We start from the raw sequence: 24,991 nt of genomic DNA on the forward strand, positions 1-24,991 counted from the left end.
CCAATTCTAACGGGAATGCTTCCACCCCCATTACCTTGTCCTCTCACAGTGGCCATGGTCCTACATCTTCATGTAAAAGATGAGGTCCCTCCCAAATTTGGATAAGATACAAACTAAACATGGGTAGAGGCAGGTTTGGCTCCTGTGCATTTGTGTAGGTCTGAGTGTGTGTGGGTATGATCACAGATGTGTGTACATATATGCATCTGCATGTTTACAATTGCCTATGTTTCTTGGCAGAATGAAGTTTTTCCTCACTTCCTCTGATTGTCTCATCTGTAATGTTTGTGCACTAACAACCCATAATACCAGCCCTTAAGGAAAACAGGTAACAGGGGTATTTTTGGGTGAATGCACATCTGACAACATGCAAGGATATAGTACTAGAACAACCCTAGAGACTAGATTGGGACACCTGCATTCTCTAGAATTGGAGTGCACAAGGATGGTGGGGTGAAAGGTTTGGTGTAACTCTACAAACCACTTCTGAGAACCAGAAAACCATGGCTCTGGGGAGGTCCCATTTAGGAGTAAGCTGAGAAAGAAGAGCCCATAAGTGAACCCTTGTCCTTCACAATGGAGAACACAGACATGGATCCTGAAGCCACTTTCCTGGGCCATCCTCTGCCAACTCAAGTGTCCAGAGACAGGGAAGGCACCATGTTCTCATGCTGCTTTCCAAAGTCAACTGACTCAGTCCTCAGCGGATCCTGGGGCCAGCTCTTGGTCTTTGTATGGAGGCACTGGAGCAGGTCTTGATCCCAATCCAAACCTACACACTTTTTCTTATTTGCCATAAAGGACACACCAGTGGTACCCACCCATTAATGGCAGGCCAACATGGACCAGGGAAGCAGTCTTCTGCTACCTGATGAACCCCAATCACCCAATATTACAAGTCTGAAGCTCAGTGCACACACATGCAATTAGAGAATCAAACCTCCATGGTTCAGCTGCTGTGGCTGTGGAGCTGACACTGGCTGTGACAGCCATCACAGTCTGTGACAGTGGAAGATGAGCCTCCAAGTGACATGGCTACAACACATCCTGAGCAGGCTGTGCCCATGTCCTGAAGTTGAACCACCTTCTTTTGGTGGAAGATGAAGGCCACCCCATGGTTCAGCTGCTGAGGATCTCATGCTGACAATGGAGATGACAGAGTCGCCTCCAGCTGTGACAGCAGCTGAGGAGACACCAAATGACACACATGCTAGGGATCCTGAGCTGGCAAGGCCTGTGTCTCCTGAGATTGAGACACTTCCAGCTGGGGCAGTTCAATCCAGATTATCCGGGGACTCTCTCCCCCAGGCTATGTCCTGACATTACTCTAGGCAGGACCAGAGAAGGTGCTAGAAGTGGGTTCAGAGGCACATTACCAACAGGCTCAGGCTTTGAGGCCTACCACTGGGAGAATGATGTTTTGAGGAGGAGGACAGCACAGACACCTGGAAAGCAAGGAGGAGGCTCATGAGCTGAGCTGCTACATTGTAACAGTGCTCTACTTCATGTCCTTCCCAATTCAATCAAATTGTGTTTTCCCCAGGGACTGGACTTGCATGGGGAAGGGAAAGGTAGGGTTGATCCCAGGGACAGATTTCCAGAAAGAATGTGTCAACCTACTCTCATACTTATAGCTAATGTCCTGCAGATGAGTCAGTGACATTGCTTTTCCCCTGTGTGGCTGCAGTTAAACTGGAGAGAATGCTGAGGTCATGGCTGTGGGGGATGGGCCAACTGTGGGCTCTCATCAAAGCCAAGCAGGAAGTTCATGGCTATGTCTTGTACATGGTCTGCCCTGAGACTCTTTCCATTGCTTGGCAAGTCCTCTATCTATAGAGAAACTCCACTGTTGCCCAAGCCTCCCTAGTGTGCCTCCCAGAGGGTGTCTGAGCCTGACTGGAGGTGAGAAGCCTCTTTATTCCCGGAAGATTTCTTGACAGTGGAAATGGAGATGGTTCCCAATACATTTCTGTTTCTCAAAACAAAACAAAACTGAAACAGACATTTCTGAGAGATGATCACATGATTTCTGTCTTGTGTCTACCTTGTGTCAGGTATGTTGAGCTGCTTGCTTCGAATGACAAGATATCAGAGCTCTGTCTGCTGAGTAGCAAGGATTATAGGCCTAGCCCACAGTTACTGGGATTTTTGTTGTTAGTAGTATATTATCTCTTTGGGTAGCAAGGTCTGGCCTCAAAGTCTAGATCTCACTTCCTCTGTCTCTCAGTGTAGGGATTACAGCATGTGCCTCCATGTGGTGTTTAGTATTTCTGAACTACTGAATATTCCTATGTCCCAGGGAAGATTTCCTCCATTTTTTGAAGCTTCTCTGTACACTAATTCCTCTCCTGGAAGAACTTTTCTGTCATCCATGAACTTTTTTCACATAATCTTTTCAAATTTACAGGGAAGAGGAAGGAAGGGGTTTGGAAGAGCAACTGCAGGTACAACATCCTTAATAAATGAAGAGAAAGAGCATTGCAAATGCTAGGCCCCATGGCTCTCAGCTTTAATCCTCACTACTCAGAAAGGAGAGATTGGAAAATCTAATTTAGAAGCCAGACTGGGCAGAAGAGTCTGTGAGACTCTTTATCTCCAATGAAACAGCGAAGAGCTGGAAGTGAGGTTGTGGGCTCCAGTGAGAGCACAAAGCCAGGAAGGTGGCACTGCAGGAAGAAGGGATGCACTGGATAAGATTGTGAGAGCAACAGAGAGAAACTTGCAGACTTAGGTATTACTGAGCTTGTTTTGTTGGCTACCATTTGCCAGTAGAAAACTTGTGTAAAAACAGGAGACTTCCCTCAGACACATGCCCAGAAGGCCTGAGAAAGTCAATATGGCCCTATGTCAGTACCTCCCAAGACTTTCTCATCATGGGCTGAGCAAGACTTGCCTCCCATCTCAGCTTCTCAGGAAAGGTCAGCCTTTACAACAGATGGAATGAACAGCAATAGAACCAATTGAGCAAGTGAAGGTAGAGGAAGGTTGATAGTGAGATGCCTACTTGTTGTAATAGACAAACACAGGTACAAGGTATCTGGCTGCATGTTGAGACAGGTGTCCAAGTCTTGCTTAGTCACAGGATGGGGCCAACATTCTGTAATTGCTACTAGGTCCTGCTTTGTGAGCTAGCTGAGGATCCAAACATTGAAATAGCACCAAATAGAACAATTATATATCTATATATATACATATATAGATATATGTATGCTTCTTTATATATACAGCTCTATATACATATATACAAGCATATATATTATATTTACAGAGAGAGAGTTAGAAACAGCATTTGAATTTAGGACCCTGAACTCTGGTTGAGCCTTTTCTTTTAAGGCTGAAACTGTACCATTTGAATTGCACATTGATTCCAATATATTTTCCAAGTTAATAGTCAGGATTTTTCATTCACTTGCTCCCTTCAAACTGAGATCCTCAAATTACAAAATCTTGAGTAATAGGATCATAGGGGTCTGCCAGGTGTGCCTGGCTTCAGATGTTTTGGGGTTGGTTTCCTTTTTTTTTCTTTCTTTTTTTTAAAATTTTTTTTTGGGGGTCCGGTCCTGGGGCCTGAACTCTGGGTCTGAGCACTGTCCCTCAGCTCTTCAGCTCAAGGCTAGCGCTCTACCACTTGAGCCACAGTGCCACTTCCGGCTTTTTTTCTTTTTGCTTATGTGGTGCTGAGGAATCAAACCCAGGGCCTCAGGCATGCAAGGCAAGCGCTCTACCACTGAGCCACCTTCCCAGCCCTTCTTTTTTTTCTTTCTTTTTTTTTTTGTTGTTGTGAGGCTTGAACTCAGGCTCAATGTTATGCCTGAGTTGTTTTTCTTGTGGCCAGCACTCTACTACTTTGAGCAACAGCTGTCCTTCCTGTTTTCTGGTGATTAACTGGAGATGACAATCTTAGGGAGTTTGCTGCCAAGACTGTTTTTGAATCCTGACCTCAGATCTCAGCCTCCTGGGTAGCTAGGATTGCAGGTGTGAGCTCCAGCACCCAGTAGGCATATTTATTTAGAAGACAATCTGATTTCAATATTTGGGATAAGTAGCTCCCCAAATAAAGAATTTTAGTCAGGCTCTGTTGGCCCATATCTGTAATCTTAGCTACTCAGGAAGATGAGATTTGATTATTGAGGTTCAAAGCCAACTTAGGTAGGAAAGTCCATGAGACGTTCTAATTAACTACCAAGAGACCGATAGTGGTGCTATGACTTACGTGGCAGAATCTTACCCAGAAGCCAAAAGGTAAGCGGTAGCACCCATTACCTGAAACCAATCTCTATTACTAGTCCCCAAATAATCAAATAGATTTAAGAAAACACAACTACCACCACTCCTAACAAAAAACCAAAATAAAATTAGGACTGGAGATTTGGTCCCACCCTATACCCTCCTCAGAATCTCTTGCTTCTACAGAAGCCAGAACAGCACTGTCATTTGAGGCTGAACTGGGAAAGTGCAGGGAGGGAGTCCATGAAGGAGCTCCAAGAAGGAAGGTGTAGGTTGGGGACAGCCAGCTGGGACTAGGTCAGGCGCTCTCCCTCCATCCTTCCCCTGCTCCTTCTCTCTGTGTTTTTCCCTCTCCTTCTCCCTCTCCCTCTCCCTCCCCATCCCTCCTCCCTCTTTTTCTCACACACACGCTCATGGATGAACACATGGACATTTAATATTTGGTAAGGGCTTAAATTATTGAAGAAAAGTCAGGTTGGTCCATCAGGGCTGTGGGACAAACACAGGATGTCACTGGCAGTGATGTTGCTGGCTGAGGATGGAGGATCCTTCCCACCCTGTGGCTGGGTGCTCTGGTGAGTACTCTTCCTCTATTCAAAGCACCAGTGAGTACTTGGTTTGGTTAGCATAGTAGTCCACTTCAAGGACAGGGAGGACAAGGGCAGTGCAGGCTGTGTGACCCCAGGCTCCAGGCCTCACCTGAGCTCCAGGTGCCCAGGGCCGGAAGTGGCCACACCACCACCGGAAGTGCATGGCGCTCCTGAGGCCCTGCTGGAGCATCTTCTGACAGAAGCCAGGCTTGCTGGAGGACCAGGCCCCCTGAGCTCTGTAAGTGGGGTGTCGGGAGGACCTGCAGGGAGGAAGAGAACCTGAGCCTGCGTGCGGACAGCTCGCAGGGCTGCGGCTCCGCGGTGGGATGGCGGCGCCTGGCCCGGAAGGGCCGCCGTAGCCACTCCAGTGTGACCCAGGCCATCCTTAGAGAGCATGGCCGCCCGGCCTGCTGAACAGCCTTGCAGACACGGACCGTGTGCACGTGTGCTGGGGAAGGTGTGCCCCTGTGTCTGCCACTCCTTCCTGTGCGCTCCTCAAACAGGAATGTGTGACCCTAACAAAGCCAAGGAAAACTCAAATTACATACTAGTTTTTTGTTGTTGTTGTTGTATCAGGGAATAGGTTTTTGTTTGTGTTTGGTCAGTCATGGGGCTTGAACTCTGGGCCTGGGCGCTGTCCCTCAGCTCTTCAGGTCAAGGCGAGCACTCTACTACTTGAGCCACAGCGCCACTTCAGGTTTTCTGGTGATTTATTGGAGATAAGACTCTCAGCGGCTTTCCTGCCTGGGCTGGCTTTGAACTGTGATCCTCAGATCTCAGCCTGAGTAGCTAGGATTACAGGTGTGAGCCACCTGCGCCTGGCTTTTTTTTTTTAATCAGGGATACTTTTTGTCAGCAATACAAACACCACCAATCTTTCAGTCATCAGCCACAGAGGTAAATATTACCAACACTCCTAAATCCCCACCACTTACACCTCAAGGACACCTACTATTCAGAGCTCACTAGAATCAGTCAATAATTACTCATAGGTCTGCCTTCTTTAACCTTACTTAGAGATTTATTCATATTGTCTTCTAGTCAAGATTCCTTTGTATGTATCACTCAGTCTTCTGTTGTATATTGTGGTCACTGCCTGTTTGGGCCTGTGATGAACAGTCTTATTATGAAGGTCCCCACTAAAGAATGCCCCAAACACCCCAGAAACTCTCTCTCATGGTCACTCCTTAAAGGTTCCACCAATCTCAATAGCACCACAGTGGCAACCTTTTCTTTACCACATGTGTTCAAGAAAAATGCTTTGATGTTGGAGTGGATGCATAGAAAAGTTTCTGGGATCAGATGTTTGATTTACAGTGATGAGACATGAGTGAACATGGTTGTGGGGCTGTGGCTCAAGTGGTAGAGCACTAGCCTTAGCTGAAGAGCTAAGGGGCAGTGCCCAGACCTAGAGCTCCTCTTGTGTGTGAGTTGTCTGTTTGCCATCTCCCCCCCTATTCCAGGTTCCTCCCCTAGGTGTCCTCCATTGTAGAGAGCTGCGAGAGGCCGCACCTGGAAGATGGCACCAGCTTCCGCCCTCCGCCTTCCTGGCGAGTGCTCTCGTGGTAAACAACTCCTTATATGGCTAAGGCAAAGAATCTGGCTTGCTTCCGCGCACCTGAACCTATTGGTGGTTCCCACGTGGCGTATCAGGGTTGGCTACCCAGCGGGTACTTAAGGCTGTGGGGAATTCTCCCCAGGGTTGGGGTCAGAAGATTACTCAAAGGTCCTCAATAAACTGCAGAGAGAAGAGTCCGGTGTCGCGTCTTCCTTGCTGGTCAAGGCGGTAGCGACACTCCATTGTCCCAACAGAGCCAGTCCGAGGCACATGGTCACAACATGGACTTGGTCCAGCCCAGTGTCAGTCTTTGCATGTGATAGGGTTTAGATTCAGGGCCTTGTACTCTCTAGGCTTGCTTTTCCTCTGATGATCTACCACTTGAACCATGCCTCTGGCCTTGTTTTTTTCTCCTGGTTATGTGAAGGTGGAATCTCACACACAGACTTTTCTGCCCCATTGGCTTAGAATTGTCATGCTCCTTGAATCAGCCTCTCAGCAGCTACTTTTAGAGTCAGGAGCTGCTAGTGCTCAGCTTAGTTCCTAACCCCATCAGCTGACTTCTTCAGAGAGTTCCTGCAAACTGAGCAATGAAATCCAATGAGTGATTACTGAAACTGGGGACAATGAAGAAGAGCTTCTTTAAAAAAAATTTTTTTATTGTGAAAATACCATACAGAGGAGTTACAATTAAATGGGCAAAATAAATGAGTACATTTCTTTTTTTGGGGGGGGGGTGTCCGGTCATGGGACATGAACTCTGGGCCTGGGCACTGTCCCTCAGCTCTTCAGCTCAAGGATAGTGCTCTACCACTTGAGTCACAGCGCCACTTCTGGGTTTTTTCTTTTTTGCTTATGTGGTGCTGAGGAATTGAATCCAGGGCCTCAGGCATGCAAGTCAAGCACTCTACCACTGAGCCAACTTCCCAGCCCAAATGAGTACATTTCTTATCAAGCATTGTTGCTTCCTCCTTTGTTTCCCCTTCCTATCCCTTCCCATATACCCCCCATATCCCCGTCTCCCCCCTCCCCCTGTCCAAAGTTGTAAAGTTTGTTTTTCAACATAACGACTTGTACATCTCATTGTTGCAATGGGTCCATCTGTATCCCTATTTAAACGATTTGTTTTTTCCCTTCCCCTCCACAACTTATACCAACATCAAATACAGTGAAAGCAGGGGTTATGCCATGGGGAAGGGACATACAAAGCAACAAAGAAATAATCTTATAAATATGTAGAAACAATCACATGAAAGTAAAAAAATTTGAATATTTATCTTGGGATTCATTTCACCTAACATCAACATATCTGACCTTTTCTGCTTGTCTCAGACATATACTAGTTATTGCAACTAAGGGAAACCATGGGACCTATGTTTCTTTGGGCCTGGCTTACTTCACTTAGTATAATTTTTTTCTAAGTCTTTCCATTTCCTAACAAATGGGGCAATGTCATTCTTTCTGATGGAGGCATAGAATTCTATATTGTATATATGCCACATTTTCTTGATCCATTCATCTAGTGAGGGGCACCTGGGTTGGTTCCATATCTTAGTTATGGTAAATAATGCTACAATAAACTTAGGTGTGCTTGTAACTTTAATATGGTCTTGTTTGTGATCATTTGGGTATAGGCCCAAAAGCAGGAATGCTGGGTCATAAGGAAGCTCTATGTGGAGTCTTTTGAGGAACCTCCATACATACTACTTTTCAAAGTGGTTGAACAAGTTTACACTCCCACCAACAATGCAGTAAGGTTCCCTTCTGTCCACATCCCCTCCAGCATCTGTTATTAGAGTTCTTGATTATAGCCATTCTAACTGGGGTGAGGTGGTATCTTAATATTGTTTTGATTTGCATTTATTTTATGACTAGAGAGGTTGAGCATTTCTTCATGTGTCTATTGGCCATCCTTCTTTCCTCTTCAGAGAAGTTTCTCTTTAAGTCTTTAGCCCACTTATTTATTGGGCAGTTTCTTTGAGGATTTGTTGTTGGGGGATTTAATTTTTTGAGTTCCAGGTATATTTTAGATATGAGACCCAGTCCGTTGTATGGCTAGTGAAGATCTTCTCCCAATCCGTGGGCTTTCTATTGATCTTGCTAGCTATGTCCTTTGCCATTCAGAAGCTCTGCAATTTCATGCAATCCAATTTGTCCAACCTGTCTTTGATTTGTTGTGTTTCTGGGTCTCTATTAAGAAAATTTTGGCCTGTGCCAACAAGACCTAGGGTTTCTCCTATTCCATCCTGTAATGTTTTCAGAGTGTCTGTTTTAATTCTGAGATCTTTGATCCATTTGGAGTTGATTCTGGTGCAGGGTGATATATAAGGATCTAGCTTAATTTTCTACAAGTAGTTAACCAATTTGGCTAGCACCATTTACTGAAGAGGCTGTCTTTCTTCCATTCTATTTTTTTAGCTCCCTTATTGAAGATTGGGTGCCTATAGGTCTGTGGGTTCATTTCTGGGTTTTCAATTCTATTCCGTTGGTCCTGGGGTCTGTTCTTGTGCCAGTACCAAGCTGTTTTGATTACTATGGCTTTATAGTAGAGTGTGAAATTTGGTATTGATATTCCTCCAGCACTGTTCTTTCTGTTAAGGATCGTTTTTGCTATTCAGGGTCTTTTATTGTTCTATATGAATTTTTGGATTACCTCTTCTATTTCCTTGAAGAATGAGGTTGGGATATTGATAGGTCTCGCATTGAATTTGTAGATCACCTTGGGAAGTATTGCCATTTTTACGATGTTGATCCTTCCAGTCCAGGAGCATGGGAGGTTTTGCCACTTTCTAAGTTCTGTTTTGATTTCCTTTTTCAGGTTTTTAAAGCTTTCATCATGAGGTTCTTCACTTCTTTGGTTAAGTTAATTCCTAGGTATTTTATTTTTTGTGGGGCTATTACAAATGGAGTTGGTTTCCTAATATCAGCCACTTTTCTCATTGTTGGCATACAAAAAAGCCATTGATTTTTGAGGGTTAATTTTATGCCCTGCTACTTTGCCAAAGTTTTGAATCACCTTGAGTAATTTGGGAGTGGAGTCCATGGGATTCTTTAAATACAAGATCATGTCATCTGCAAAGAGGGAGAGTTTTACTTCATCTTTCCCTATTTGGATCCCCTTTATGTTTGCATCTTTTTTTATTGCTGTAGCCAGGCATTCTAATACTAGATTGAAGAGAAGTGGAGAGACTGGACGTCCTTGTCTCATTCCTGAGTGAAGAGGAAATGGCTTTAGTTTTTCACCATTGAGCATAATATTGGCTGTAGGTTTGTCATATACAGCCTTTATTGCATTAAGGAATGTTCCCTGTTTTCTTAATTTTTCCAGAACCTTCATCATAAAGGGGTGTTGGATCTTGTCAATGCTTTTTCTGCATCTATTGAGATAACCATGTGGTTCTTATCCTTGCTCCTGTGGATGTGATGAATCATGTTAATTGATTTTTGTATATTGAACCAGCTTTGCATCCCTGAAATAAACCCTGTTTGATTGTGGTGTATGATTTTTTGGATAAATTGTTGAAGTTGATTGGCCAAAATTTTGTTGAGAAGTTTTGCATCAATGTTCACCAAAGCAATGGGTCTATATTTCTCTTTCTTTGATGAGTCCCTGCCTGGTTTTGGGATTAGGGTTATGACGGCTTCATAGAAAGAGTTTGGTAGTGAACTTGCTCTTTCAATTTCATTGAAGAGTTGAAGGAGTATTGGTGTGAGCTGTGCTTTGAAAGCCTTGTAGAATTGTGCTGTAAAACCATCTGGTCCTGGGCTTTTCTTAGAAGGGAGGTCTCTTATTGCTGTTTCTATTTCAATGCTTGATATGGGCCTGTTAAGATGGTTTAACTCATCTTGGTTTAGTTTCAGCATGTTTGCTAGGAAAAGGTCTATTTCTGCCAAGTTCTCAAAGTTATTAGCAGAAAGGTTTGAGAAGTAACCCCTTATAATGTTCTGAATCTTGGTTGTTTCTGTGCTGGTTTCCATTCTCATCTCTGAGTTTATTTATTTGAATGTGTTCTCTTCTTTTTCTGATAAGATTTGCTAAGGGTCTGTCAATTTTGTTAGTTTTTTCGAAGAACCAACTCTTCGTTTTGTTGATTCTTTCTATGTTTTTTTGAATTCTAATTCATTTAATTCTGACTTAATTTTAATTGTTTCTTTCCATCTACTGAATTGGAGTTTATTTTGCTGCTCTTTTTCAAGGAGGTTCAGATGTCTCATTAAATTGTTGGTTTCAGATCTCTCCAATTTGTTGATGTAGAAACTCAGAGCTATAAACTTGCCTCTGAGTACTGCCTTAGCTGTGTCCCAGAGGAGCTGGTAATTTGTGTGCTCATTTTTGTTGAATATCATGAACATTTGAATTTCCTTTCTAATCTCTTCCCTGACCCACTCATGATTTCATCCTTGTGTAGTGTTGTCATAGACCAGAGAGACAATGAACACTAGAGACTGAACAGCTCAGGAAGAAACTGTACAGAAATCCAATGTCGTGGTCTGGGCCTTCTAGGATTCATCAACAAATTATAGTTTCTTCCTATCTTGAAGGTGTTATTTTTGGCATGCAGTGCTGAGGATGAGCCCAGGCCTTGCACATGTTAAGCAAGATTTACTATGAGCTACATTCTATCAGAAGCACATGTTACACTTACAGTCAATTATGTATGTGCACGAAAATACATACATTTCATCACAATGTTTTTGTATAATTCAACTGTATAGGTAATAGTAGCACCTACCTGTAATCCTAGCCATGTAGGCTACTGAAAAAGGAGGATCACATGTTCAAAGTCAGCTGAACAGTTTAATGAGGCCCCATCCCAATGTTTTTCAATAGGGCTGGGGATAGTTCAGTGGTTTCCAGTGTGTTTGGAGTGGAAGGGGAGGGGTGCTATGTGTTTGCTTTTTGTGTGTTTCTTTTGTCTTTTTTCTTGTTTAATGTGGTATCCTGCCATAGAGTTCCTAAGTAATAATGCCAGATGCACACAGCTGTGTGCACAGGAATGTTTCTTTTCATGGCAGATCAGGCAGGGATTCTCTTTATCTTGTAAAAAATACAATCTGACAATCTGGTCCTGTAGTTGATGCTAAGAGGAAAACACCACCCACATAACTGTTCTGGTCCTGCTGTGACATAGCAGCACCTGAAAATTTGATTCTATCAGTACATCAGTGGTTCACACCTGCAATTCCAGCTACTCAGGAAACTGAAAGGTGAGGGTCAGTGTTCCAATCCAGCCTTAACAGAAGTCAGTTAGCGTCTTCTCTCCAATGATGCATTGAAAATCTGGAAATGAAGCTGTGGTTCAAGGCATAGAGCACCATCCTTGAGTGAAAAATTCAAGTGAGATTGAGGCCTTGAATTTAAGCCTGAGTGTTCAAGTCCCAGTGTCAGCGCACACACACACACACACACACACACACACACACAGAAGCCAAATAATTTTGTATTTTATCCATGAAGGTCTGTCTGCAAAGCTTCTTAAAATGTGGATTATGTTCTTCCTCTTAGTGGTAGGAATCCAGTCTGGTGCTTCATGTATTCTTAGACCATTCTTTCTTTTTGTGCTAGAAACATAGTATCCACAACAAACTGAAAACTTGCCATCCACTCAGTGTCTCATCCTTGTCTGGGTCTATTCATTGTCATAGGAGCACCAACTGTAAACTACATTTTTCATAGCATCTGTTGAGCAATGCCCAATCTTTATCATCCAGTTTCTTTCAAAAGAATGGCTTGCAGCCAGGCATTGCTGGATCATGCCCCAAATTCTAGCTGTTCAGAAGGCTGAGATCTGAGGATCATGGTTCACATCTCATCTGGGTCACTTCCATTCAACCAGCAAAATGCCCCAAGTGGAGGTATTGTGGCTCAAGTAATAGAGTCACAACCTTGAAAATTAAAACAAAGTAAGAGTCAAAGTGCTACATTCAAGCCCTGAAGTTGGCATTAAAAAGAGAGTGAGAGAAAGGAAAAGAAGCCAAAGGGGATGAATTCATCAGGACACAGAGTGAGGAAGTAGCACAACCATCAAAGAATCAAGATATTATGTATGCCATCAAGATTTTATTTCTTCTCTAATGGAGGAGCACTTTGCTTTCAATGAAAATTGGCATCAGCAAATCAAGTTGTTAAAATCAAATAAGCAACACCTTACCATCAATGACTGCTAGCTTTATGAAGCAATATTTTCCCCTAAAATGTATGATCTGAACAAAATATGGAAACAAAGTGAATGCTGAAGCTAATGTTGCACTGCAAGTGCCACCTGTCAACACAAATCCCTCATCACTTGCTGCCGTGACCAAAGAGATTCACCTGCACTGCCCGGGTTTCCTTCATCATTTTGTTCAGAGAAATGTGCTTTTTATTACTATAATTTTGCCATACAATGTATATAGCACCCTCAGGCATGTGTCCTTCTGTTCTGCAGACTTGACATCCTCTCCTTTAGGGCTTTTTCCATTAGTTTCCAACCCTACTTTCTTCCCTCCCTTCCTTAGTGTCACCTACTCCTCCCTCCATCAGTCTATCCATCAATGCATCTATCCATGTGCTGGTACTGGGGCTTGAACTCAGGGGCTGGACAGCTCTGTCCCTTCGCTTTTGGTGGAAGGATGGCTCTTGACCACCACCTGAGCTACAACTCTCCTTCCATCTTTTGTTTGTTAACTATATAGAAAAGGCTCATGCACTTTCTGTCCATGCTGGCTTCAAACTGCTTAGCTACCCGAGTGGCTAGGATTACAGGTGTAAGCCACTGGAGCCTGCATTTCCTTGATTGGGGGGGGAGTGGGGATTGCTATCCAGAGGCTTAACCTCATGGCCTAGGCACTGTCCTTTGTATGGTTTTTCTCAAGGCTAGCGCTCTACTCCTTGACCTACAGCACAGCTTCTGGCTTTGTTTTTGTTTGAGTTGATTGGAGATGAAGAATTTCACAGAATTTCTCATACAGACTAGCTTTCATCCTCAGATCCTCCTGAGTAGCAGGATTACTGAGATGAGCCACTATTTCCTAGCTACTTGATTTTTTAATGCAGAATTTCCTATCACAATAATTCTAGTTGGCCATTGTTTGCTGCTTCCAGATTACTGTGATGAGCAGGAGCGCTCCCAGCAGACCCAATCTATCCTGTCTACACAACTCCCTCATCACTTGCTGCTGTGACCAGAGAGATTCACCTGCACTGCTCAGGTTTCCTTCATCTTTTTTTTCAGAGAAATGTGCTTTTTTATTACTATAATTTTGTCATACAATGTATATAGCAATTAGTCAACTCAGTCAAGAAATAAGTCATTTTTAATAAACAGCCTAGGGACTTATGTGGTAAGGAATCCATAATTGTTAATTGCTGCTGTTATTATCATTACTAGTTTTTCACCACATATTTAGGTAGCACTTGCAATGCACCATTAGCTTCAGCATTCACTTTGTTTCCATATTTTGTACAGATTATACATTTTAGAGAAAAACCTTGCTACAAAAAGCTAGCAGTTATAGATTGTAAGGTGTTGCCTATTTGATTTTCACAACTTGATTTGCTGATGCCAATTTTCATTGAAAGCAAAGTAGTAGCATAGTGTTTTTTAAGTGCTCTTCCATTAGAGAAGAAATAAAATCTTGATGGCATATATAATATCTTGATTTTTTGTTGCTTGTGGGGCTTGAACTCTGGCCTGGGTGCTGTCCCTCAGCTCTTCAGCTCAAGGCAAATGCTCTACCACTTGAGCCATAGCTCCACTTCTGATTTTCTGCTGGTTTATTTGAGAGAAGAGTCTCATGGACTTCTGTGCCTGGGCTGGATTTGAACTGTGATCCTCAGACCTCAGCTTCCTGAATAGCTAGGATTACAGGCATGAGTCACCAGTGCCCAGCCTTGATTATTTTAATATACAAATCAAAGTGAGTGGGTATATATTGCACTAATATTTAGTAACTCACAAAGTAAAGCCAGACATGTGAAAAATGTAAAGCTAACACATTGTAAATGCACATTTTGTGAGGAATATGGTTTTAGAATACCTGGATTGTCTTTTTGTTCTTTAGATTTAAAATTTTAATTGTAAAGGAGGTGTACAGAGGGTTTACAGTTACATAAGTGAGGTAATGAGTACATTTCCTTTGAACATTGTGACTCCCTCTCTCATTCTCTCCCTGTTTTACCCCTCCTAGCCACCTCCCCCCAGTGTTATAGATTATTTCCTACATAGTGTCTAGGCAGTTTCACTGTTTAATTGGATTGCCCTTTTTCCCACCATTTCTGTGCTTCTCTGTCCCATTGTACTGTTTGCAGTTGCTTTTTTCTCTATTTTTGATTTATTCCCTCTGTTGATGCTTTTTGACTTCGGTTCCCTTTTCTTATATATAAGTTCAGCTGATTTGGTGAGGAGAAGGGGAAGCAAAGACACTGAGTTTCAGTCATCTGAGTTCCAGTAGGAACTTGAGGATCTCTGCAGTGCAGCCCAGCTCTCCTACAGTTCCCTCCTCTGGCAAATGTCTGGTAGCAGCTGATGCCTGGTGGCTCCTAACTATGCAGGAGGCTGAGATCTGAGGAACACAGATTGAAGCCACCAGGGGCAGAAAAGATTTTGAGACTCTTATTTACAGTTAGCCAGCAAAGGTCAAAAGTAGGATGTGGTTCAAGTAATCGAGCACCAGCCTTGAGTAGAAATGGGAAGGTACAGCGCTGGGAAGGTAGCTTAGTGGTAGCATGCTTGCCTTGCATGAACGAGGCCCTGAGTTTGATTCCTCAGTATCACATAATCAGAAAAAGCCTGAAGTAGCGCTGTGGCTCAAGTGGTAGAGGCACTAGCCTTGAGCTGAAGAGCTGAGGGACAGCACCCAGGCCCAGAGTTCAGATGCCACGACCCACAACAACAAAACACAGAAAACAAAAACCAACCAAACAAAAACACATAAAGAAATGGGAAAGTACAGAGGCCAGGCTCGGAGTTGAAGCTCCAGTACCAGAATAAATGAAAAAGTCTGGTGGCCATATGGAAGTATGCCCCAGGGACCTCGCAAACCCAGGATGACCACAGCCATAAGGACCGGTGGAAACAGGTTTTCCCATCCCATCACATTCTGTAGAGTCACAGCAGCTTAGAAAGCTTTCCTAGGGGCTGGGAAGGTGGCTCAGTGGTAGAGCGCTTGCCTTGCATGCATGAGGCCCTGAGTTTGATTCATTAGCACCACTTAAGCAAAAAGAAAAAAAAGCCAGAAGTCGTGCTGTGGCTCAAGTGGTAGCCTTGAGCTGAAGAGCTGAGGGAGAGTGCCCAGGCCCAGAGTTCAGGCCCCACAACCGGACCCCCCCCCCAAAAAAAAAAAAAAAAACAGAATGTCTGTTTAAAAAGAAAAAAAAAAAGCTTTCCTAGCTGGCAGGCAAGACCAGAAGGAATAAGTCTTCAGTAACTTCCACTTGAACCTATGTGGCTCTCACAGGGGTTGGTGATGTCTGCCAAGCTGAGAAGCCTCCAGAGACTTCAGCTCCCCTCCTCCTGCTCCAGATTCAGCTATAGCTGGCTCCTGGCCTGGCAGTCAGCCCTTCAAATTGCTGGGACTGAGCCTCCTTGGCTGAGGCCTCCTCTGTATCTGCAAGAACAGCTGTGTGAGGAGGCTGCACCTGTGTCCTGAACCCTCTCCACCCCAGTACACTGAACCCAGCCTGAAGACAGGGTGAGAGCTGCCATCCCAGAACACAAAGTTGATGAGATTTTCTAGATCCCTTGAATTCCTGAAAGCTTTTTGCAGACTGGCTGGGAGGCCAGAGACTGCCCTGACTGCCAGGAAGCTGCAGATCTCCCCCAGGGACTGGAGTTTGCCTGGATCACCCTCCCTGAGGACAGCTTACTTTGCAGGATGAGCTGGTGGAAGTGGCTGGCCAGTTTCATGATCATGTCACTTACATCCCAATGGTAGCAAGACCACCCAAACACCAGGAGCAGCATCACCTCCAGGGCCCAGGGTTTCACATGGAGCAGGGTGTGGGTCACACTCACCATGGGGAATGAGGTCTCCATCCTTGCCTGCATGGGGAGAAGGAGATGGAGAGGGTGGAGAGGCTCTGAGAGTTTGGGGAGGGAAAGATGGGCCGGGGCAGTGGGGATGTACCGTGGTACATGGGCACAGGGAGGCTGGCTCTGCTATCTGCCAGAGCCAGAGGGATGTGGAAAGGAGGAGCCCACCCCCACCCATTCCCAAGCTCACCACATATCCTTTCTGCCAGCCAGGCCTGCAGACGAACCGCTCTGGGACTCTTCAGGGACTTGTACTGGAACCAGGTGGGCACCCTGAAAGGCTTATGAGCACCTAGAATGGAATCCCTTCTCCCTGCTGCAGAGACACAAGAAAATCAAACTTCTTGGAATGGCCATGCTGGAGTCTCCCTGCAGGCAAAGGAGCTTTGGTGAGCTGGAGACTGAGCTGGGATTCCCCTGTGCTTTATTTTAAAGGCTCCTGATCAATACTCTTTGACTCCTGCACTTCCCATTGTATTCTAGACTGTTCCTCTTCCTCCACCCTCCTCAACACCCCTCCTCCCCATTTCCCCTGCACTTCTTCTAATCCAGACAAGGTAAGAGGGAAGCTCATTCCACACTTTCAATGCCTCTGTTCTCTAAACCACACAATGTCCCTGTGTGTTTTTCTCTTCCACTCAGTGTATATCTGTGAACACTCCTGAAGAACAGGAAGCTACAACACTGTCTGGTATGGTCGTTGGAGCATAATGCCCAGACCAAGGCACCAGACACCTCTCAGAATTCAGTCCCACTTCACTGTGCTCTCTGTGGGAGTTCCAGAGGCCAAGGAAGTGTGAGGGAAATTGCAGGGCCAGAGGTCTTGAGACTTGAGCAGAACATGAATGCAAAACAACCCAAAGGCCGGGCTCTATAATGGGCACCAGTAACTCATGCCTGTAATGCTACCTACTCAGGAGGCTGAGATCTGTGGTTTGGGATTTGAAGCCAGTTTGGGGAAAAAAGCTCCCATGAGAGTCTAATCTCCAATTAACTACTAAAAACCTGCAAATGGCACTGTGGCTCAAGTGGTAAAGTGCTAGCCATAAGCACAGAGAGGCTCAGGGATAATGGCCAGGCCCTGAGTTCAAGCCCCACAGCTAACCAAAAAAAAGAAAAGAAAAAAATCTGGGCACTGGTGGATTATAATGGTAAATTTGGGTTTTTAGGACATTGAGATCTGAGGGTTAATGTTTGAAGCAGCCTGGGTATGAAAATGCATTAGACCCTTCTGTCCAATTCACCATCAAAAGGCCAGAATGGAGCTGTGGTTGAAGTGGTAGATCACCAGCCTTGAGGTAAATAACTTTGTTATGAGAGCAGAGGACCTGCTTTCAATTCCCAGTGGCAGGTTAGAAAAAGAAAGCCTAAGAAATGCAAAACCCATAATGCATGCAGGGGATCCAGCAGAGAAGTTAGATGATGCTAGAACTGAAGGTCAGGCTTGTAGACTGTGCAACTTTTCACGCAGAAATTGTGGTGTCATTGATAGAGCTACTAAAAGAGCAATTTGACATGCCATGCTCTCCCCCAACAAAATGGCATCTCGCATTCCCAAGAAACATCTTTGTTTCTTATTCTGAAGTCATACTAGTTGGTATAAGCATACACTTGAAATTCTAGATATGATATTGAAGATGTGTGTATTAATATATGTGTGTGTGTACACACACATCCCTAAGCTGTCCTGGAACTCATAATAATCCTATACTGCCCCCTCCTCTAGTGGGCTGGGCTACAAGGTGCAGTACCATGCCTGGCAATTCTGTGCAAATAAAACGGTATGCAAACACTAATCTATCTATCATCTATCTGTCTGTCTGTCTGTCTGTCTGCCTTCCTGACTACCTACCTACCTATCTACCTAACTAACTACCTACCTAGTTCTAGGCTTTGAACTCTTGGCCTTAAGGTTCCTAAACAAGCATTATAATTGAAATATACCTCCACGCTTTTGTGATTTTATTAGATTTCTTTTAAGACCTTGCATTTATGTCCTGGCCAGTCTGGACTGATAACCTCCTGATTTTGCTTCCCTGGAATGTTGGTGAGCACCACTGCTTCCAGTTTCCATTGGTTCATAGGAATCTTGCTACCCTTTTGCCTGCACTGGTCACAAATTTTAATTCTCTTCATCTGTGCCTCTGCATTAACTAGAATTACAGGCCAAAGTCAGCACACCTGGCCAAATATTTATGTTTTTCCACAAAAGATACAATGCATACAATTTACACTTTATCTTACTTAGCATATTATCTTGAAGTTGTTTCACTTAGTACTTTGTGTGACACTACAAATCTTCTTTTGCTTCTTCCTCACTCCTTTCTCCTCATCTTCAAAATCATGTAAGATATGTGTGTTGATGTATAAACATGTATATATTATTGTAAAATAGAAAAGAGACTTCATTATATGTTCTTTTGTGCCACACATAGTACACATTTTATATATTTCTAAAAGCACAGGTGAATTAGCCTGTAAATCTGGCTACTCAGAGAAGGCTGAGCTCTGAAAATCCAGGTTTGATGCCAGGTTAGACATAAAGCCTATGAGACTCTTAGCTGCAATTAGCAAGCAAAAAGCTGGAACTAGGGATGTGGCTTGAATGAGAGCACAAGATCCTGGGTTCAGGACCTGGACTTGGCCATACCGAGAAAAATGTCAAACACCCACTCTGGACATTTCATAACTGTCAACTTAAACTCCAAACACTAGAGGGAGCCTGGGAACTTCCTAAATGTGCTGACCTTTTAGTCCAGGTGCTGGTGAGATGGGGCATTCAGGGCAGAGCAGATGGCTTCAGGCTTTTTCCTTGTGTTTATGCATTGTAGTCACACACAAACACAAAACCTCCTTGGCACGTATGTCCGAAGGCAGCTAGGCTGGAACAGGGAGGTCCCCATCTCACACTTAGGAATCCAAGCCCCAGCTCTGCCAGTTCCCCAGACCTAGCAGTGGTCTGATGACCTGCCAGTGTACTGACAGCCCTTTAAAATGACTGTGCCAGTATTGGGGCTGGAACTCACAGCTGTGCATTGTCCCTCAGCTTTTGTGCTCAGGGCTGGCTCTGTACCAGTTGAGAGCACTTCTACTGTGGCTTTTTGTTGGTTCACTGGAGATAAGAGTCTCAGACTTTCCTGCCCAGGCAGGCTTCTTGCCTGGCTATCAGGATTGGATTTCAGGTGGGAGCCACCAACAACCTAGTTTATATCATTTAATACAAGTTGGCATACACAGAGTCACTGTATTCATTGACTGGGAGACTTCAACATAGCAGATGAAGTTATAAAAAGTTAGAAAAGTTAGTGAATGAAAACACATTACAATGCATACTTTGTAGAAGAGACTGGAACACTCTCAGTCCTTAAATGAGCAAAAGAACAAGACTGTATATAAGGAGACACAGACATTTGAACAAATAAGAATTCAAATGAAAATAACAGATTTTTCCCTAATTGGAAGAAACCTGTTCTTTCAAAGTTTTAAGGAAGACTAAAAACTTGATCACATATTAAGCTTTCAAGTAAATCTCAGTGAATTTCACATCAGGACATTTCTATCTTCCATCTCTGACAGTAGAGAAAAAATAGGAAATTAACAATACAAAACAAGAGCAAAAATAAAATGGCAAATGGATCAGAAATATCAACTCACCCTAATTTACTCAAAGGCATTATTCATACTGGATATAATCATATATGAAATCATGTATGAGCATATAAACATAAACACACTGGCCAAAGTGTGGTATACAAAGGGGAGTGGTTTAACTCCTTTGAAGAACTAACTTCTAGTTTTATAAGATGAATACTATGGTCCTGACACATGTATTGTTGGGAAGGGAAATGGAGCAGATAAATGGAGAGAAGAAGGGTGAATCAATAGTCATTAGAGTCAATGTCCACCTATAAAAGCAACTAGTAACTTGAGGGAATAGTGGATTTGGCACACTGAGGGAACAATGAAGCGGAACATTGACCAAGATGCATTGTACTCATAATCTGGTTTCCATAATAATGGAAACCTCTTGGTATAGCTACTTAGATATATTAAATATTAAGTGTTGTGCTGCCTCTTGTGTACCATCTCCCTTCCTTTTGGTGTCACCCTGCCTTCCAGGTGTCTCCCTTTGACAACAGAGATTACAACCTCAGTGTCTGCAAATCATCTCATCCTACAATGAGGCCTGTCCACCACACATAGATCCTCGAAGCAGAATTTTGGGATGGTGAAGGCCTTTCATTGGCCAGTCTGGGAGTTAGAGGAGAAATACAGTCATTGTTTGGGGAGATAATTTCAAAACACATTTCACAGAGTTTCCAGTCTATCCCTGTGAGGACAAGAGCTATTTTCTTAGAGTGCATATAACTCCCTCCTGCATGCATCCATTCTTTCCTTCTCCCTGGTCTCTCATTCCTAATTGCTGAAATCCTTTCCCACATTAGGTTGTTGAACACAGGCTTTTATCCCAGCTGTCCTTCCCCATTTCTAGGGAACATGACAGTGCTGGAAACCAGAAATCTATGGAGTTGTAGATGGCGAATTACTGTTTCAGATGTTGACCAAAACTCCATTATGGTGAGGTGACTTCCGGTGACTGAGAGATAACTGGAGATTTTACTGCAGTAGGGTTGCCTGTGAGCATTGCTTATATTTCACTACAGGACAAACCAAAGCAAGTACAGAATAGGGCATAAGAAAAGGGAAAATGTTTTATATTCTTCAATTAGGGAAATTGTAAAACTAATAAAATTGGGAAGAAAAGTGAAATAATGTATTATTTCTTTGTATATGTAATACCTTAGAGTTAAAAGTATTCTATCAAGCTGATAAACCAAGTAGTCCAAATTTACTGATAAAAAAAATAATCTATAAAATAGTAAAGACAATGCTAATTAAAATCAGTTTTGGAAGAAAAGGGTCAGGAAAAAGAAACCTAATTTTGAACTTGATGGAGAACTAATGGACATCCTCTCTTAAAGTAATAGACCTAAAGAGTATTAAGAAGCTGAAAATAGGGGCTGGGAAGGTGGCTCAGTGGTACAGTGCTTGCCTTTCTGAATAAGGCCCTGGGTTCGATTCCTCAGCACCACATAAGTAGAAAAATACAAGTGGCAGTGTGGCTCAATAGATAGAGCTCTTGCCTTGAGCTGAAGAGCTGAGAGACAGTGTCTAGGCCCAGAGTTTAAGTCCTACAACAGACCAAAGAACAAAAACAAAAGCTGAAAATATCACACAGACTGTTCTTAGTATTAAAAACATACATACTTGTGGAAGAAACAAACCATACAATGAAAGACGTTCTGTTTTCCTTTTGTCGATCTTGAGCTTCAATCTCAGTGCATAGGTGCTTTTTTCTGCTCAAGCCTAGTACTCATTACCGCAAAACCCCAGCTCTGCTTCTGATTTTTTTGTTGGTTAACTGAATATATGAGTCTCAGTAACGTTCTTGCCTGTCTGGCAAGATTATTAGCTAAGATTATTAGCATAAGCCATCAGCACTGAGAAATGAAAGATACTTTTCAAACTGCAAAAACAGTGTACATAAAAACATGGAACAATCTTCCAAATTATCTGAAGATCAATATCACATCACTATCACATCACTACTTGCTGGCTCTGTGTAAGTGTGTGCTTGTGTGTGTGTGCACACGTGTGTGTGTGTGTGTGTGTGTGTGTACCCACATGTGGGCATATGTGCATGTACACTCTCATGTGTCAGCCAGATCTTTGGGCTGTAACTCAGGTCCTGGGCACTGTCTCTGAGCTTTTGTTGCTCAAGGCTACTGCTCTACCAGTTGAGCCACAGCTATACTTCCTAGATTTTCTTTGTAGTGCTTAATTAAATCTAAGAATCTCAGGGACTTTTTTGTCCAGTCTGACATTGAAGCGGGATCTTCATACTTCAGCTTCTTGAATAGCTACAATTATAGGTGTAAGACACCAGCCCCTATCTACTTCCTGCATTTTTTTTCTTGGATGTGAGGCTTGAACTCTGGGCCCGGGCACTGTTCTGTGCTTTTCAGCTCAAGGCCAGTGCTCCACTGCTTGAGCCATAGCGGCGCTTCTGGTTTTCTTAGTGGTTTATTGAAAATAAGAGTCTCATGGATTTTCCTGCCTGGGCTGGCTTTGAACCGTAATCCTCAGATCTCAGCCACCTGAGTAGGTAGGATTATAGCTGCACCCAATACATTTCCTGTGCTTTGAAGGCTAATTGGAGATGTGTTCCTAATCCTATATATAAAGGTATTAGTTCTAATGCAGATGCCTGTACTTGAACTGAACCACACAGCAAAGCTTATTCCTAATATATTCCTTTGGAGATGAGATCATAACAGATAAATTGGGGGAGGGGGATCAGATACTCAGATAACATAAGAAAATTGACTATATATGTGTCCACTAGAGTGTGTACACATGTGTGGACCCATGTAAGTCTCCACATGAGTTTCCATTACCTATGTCTCTGGAGGATGAGGTGGTTTGTTTTTTTTTTAATTCTAAAGATGTTATAAAGAGGGGCTGCAGTTAAATAAGTAAGGTTATGAGTACATTTCTTGTGCAACATTGTTACCCACTCCTTTGTTTTTGCTCCTCTATACCTTTCCTCACCCATTCTGTCCTCCCCTCTCCAAAAAGTTAATTTCCAACACCAAATACTTGTTGCATTAGTAACAGCCCCAAGCCTTGGCAATCTCATGCACACATGACAACATTCAAAACAAAAGATATTAAATTATCTGAATTCTGCTACATTTCCTGGAAACTGAGGCATTGACTGCACCCAGGACTTTCAGGGATGTTGGGGTGTACTGGTAAAACCATATCCACTATTTGTGAATGTCTTATAAGGAACAGGCAGAAGCCCAGGGGCACAGTGTGGGGTCCTGATGGAGGAAGAGTCTTAGGTAAGAGGACCCCAGGAAGTGACCACAGACTTGATGGAAGACCAAAGAGAACCTGGAATCCAGGTTTCCAGGCAGCCACATTCCAGAACCACAACAGAAAAACTCATTTGAGATACCAAGAAAAGCAACATGTTTTCCTGTTGCTGCCCGCTTTTCAGTAGCTCCGACTCCAGGAGATCCTGCAGAGAGCGCCTGGCTGACACCTGCAGACACTGGATCAACCCCCGACCCAGACCCCAGCCCCAACCCAGACCCAGAAGAACCTTCTGGCAATTCATAAGGAGAGACCGGCAGGTGGCACCTGGCAGCCCAGCCCAGGACAGCAGGGATGGGGACACTGCTGTGACTCCTACAAGCCAACCTCAGGTGCCAAGTGTGGAAGATGCCAAGTGGGCTGTGCCCACTGCACTGAAGACAAAGCTGTGTGCGGCTGAGATAGCAGCTGAAGAATCAGCATGTGCTCCAGCTGCCCTGGAGGCCAGGATGGCCGAGTCCTCTTCACGTCAGATCCTTGCATCTCCAGCTGTGGCTGCAGAAGAACCAGCACTGCCATGTACCCACGTGGATCTCCCAGTGGATGTGTGCACAGCCGTGGAGACAGACCCAGCCCCGCCAGAAGCAGCAGCAGAGGAGCCACAGTCCAAAAGAGCAGTTCTGCGTGTTGTTGTGTATCTTCCCAGGGCACATGATGAAGACACCTGTCCATCAGAGGCAGAGGACGCAGAACAACCACAGGGCTCCATTGATGAGACTCTCAATGAGCCTCTGCCTGCATCAGGAGACAAAGAACACTTTCCACTTGTGGCAGCTGAAAATGCCCAGCAGGGGGCAGCTGATCTGTACCTGGAGGATTACTCGTCATCAGCATCTGAGACAGACTGTTCTACAGCTGAGTCAGAGGATGAAGAGGCACGTCTCTGTATTGCTGACCCAGAGCTGTCCAGTGTATCTGACACAGAGTCTATTCCACCAAAGGAGGAAGATGAAGAACAACCACAAGGTAAAGCACTATTTTGCTGGCATCAGAAGGTGTCTCTGAGCGATGCTTATGAAGAAAACACTCTTCCTCCAGTGGATATCTGAAGAGCAACTGCACATTATATCTGACTTTGGTTTCTAGTTTGCAAAGGGGACAGAACAAATGGACTCCAACCTGTGACTGTCCTTTCTTCTCTAGAGATGTCACAGGCTCCACAGACTTTGTGTGATCTGGACCCGCTCTTACCTGCAGAGGGCAACTTAGCGCCAGCAGATACACCCCAGTGTGCTTCCCTATTAACACTGGGAGCACAACTCTGGGTGTGGAGGTAGAGACTCAGCAACTCCTGAGCTGCCCTGAGCCCAGCTGCAGCACTTAAACAAGTCCTTTCCCTCTGCTTGCCAATTATCTGCTGGGAATTGTTCCTGTTTTTGTTTTCTTTATATAATTTAAAGATGTATTTTAATAAAACTTTACTATTATTCACTTGAGTTGCACCATTCATAGTAATCCAGCTCCCTGTTCTAGAACAATGAGCTCCACCTGCTGACTGAAGAAGCCCCAAATGGAGCCTATGTTCCTGAGGGGAGGACCCTCACAGCTACCTGGAGGAGGTGGGAGGGAAGGCCATGGTGTGCAGGGAGCAGGTGAAGGTGAGAGGAGTGGCTATGGATCTAGCCTTGTGTGGGTACAGTTGCATCTAAGGCAGGGCCCCT

General features: G+C 44.0%; 1 protein-coding gene across 4 annotated transcripts; it reads left to right on the forward strand.

Moving 5' to 3' along the window:
* The first annotated feature begins 1,752 nt into the window (after nt 1–1,752).
* LOC138820462 (uncharacterized) lies at nt 1,753–24,671 on the forward strand. Of its 4 annotated transcripts, none has more exons than XR_011369889.1 (3): nt 1,753–2,054; nt 16,598–16,777; nt 20,508–21,123. XR_011369889.1 is itself a non-coding variant. In XM_070012143.1 (3 exons), the coding sequence occupies exons 2-3, from the start codon at nt 16,686–16,688 to the stop codon at nt 24,377–24,379; spliced, it is 1,017 nt and encodes a 338-aa protein (XP_069868244.1). In that variant the 5' UTR covers nt 1,753–2,054; nt 16,598–16,685; the 3' UTR covers nt 24,380–24,671. The 4 variants fall into 4 exon arrangements, 3 of the variants coding, with proteins under 3 accessions (XP_069868244.1, XP_069868245.1, XP_069868246.1); XM_070012143.1 differs by lacking the exon at nt 20,508–21,123 and adding an exon at nt 23,455–24,671; XM_070012144.1 differs by lacking the exons at nt 1,753–2,054; nt 20,508–21,123 and adding exons at nt 16,001–16,047; nt 23,455–24,671 and having other exon boundaries at nt 16,602–16,777.
* The last annotated feature ends 320 nt before the right edge of the window (nt 24,672–24,991 follow it).

The sequence above is a fragment of the Dipodomys merriami genome, unplaced genomic scaffold, assembly GCF_024711535.1.
Source record: "Dipodomys merriami isolate MVZ:Mamm:240054 unplaced genomic scaffold, mDipMer1.0.p SCAF_89, whole genome shotgun sequence".
In the NCBI taxonomy this organism is placed as follows: domain Eukaryota; kingdom Metazoa; phylum Chordata; class Mammalia; order Rodentia; family Heteromyidae; genus Dipodomys; species Dipodomys merriami.

Coding starts and splice junctions, on each gene's coding strand:
- LOC138820462 (XM_070012143.1), top strand. CDS start 16,686: ATGGAATCCCTTCTCCCTGCTGCAGAGACACAAGAAAATCAAACTTCT. Junction 16,778..23,454: donor CTGCAGGCAAAGGAGCTTTG/GTGAGCTGGAGA, acceptor CCCGCTTTTCAG/TAGCTCCGACTCCAGGAGAT.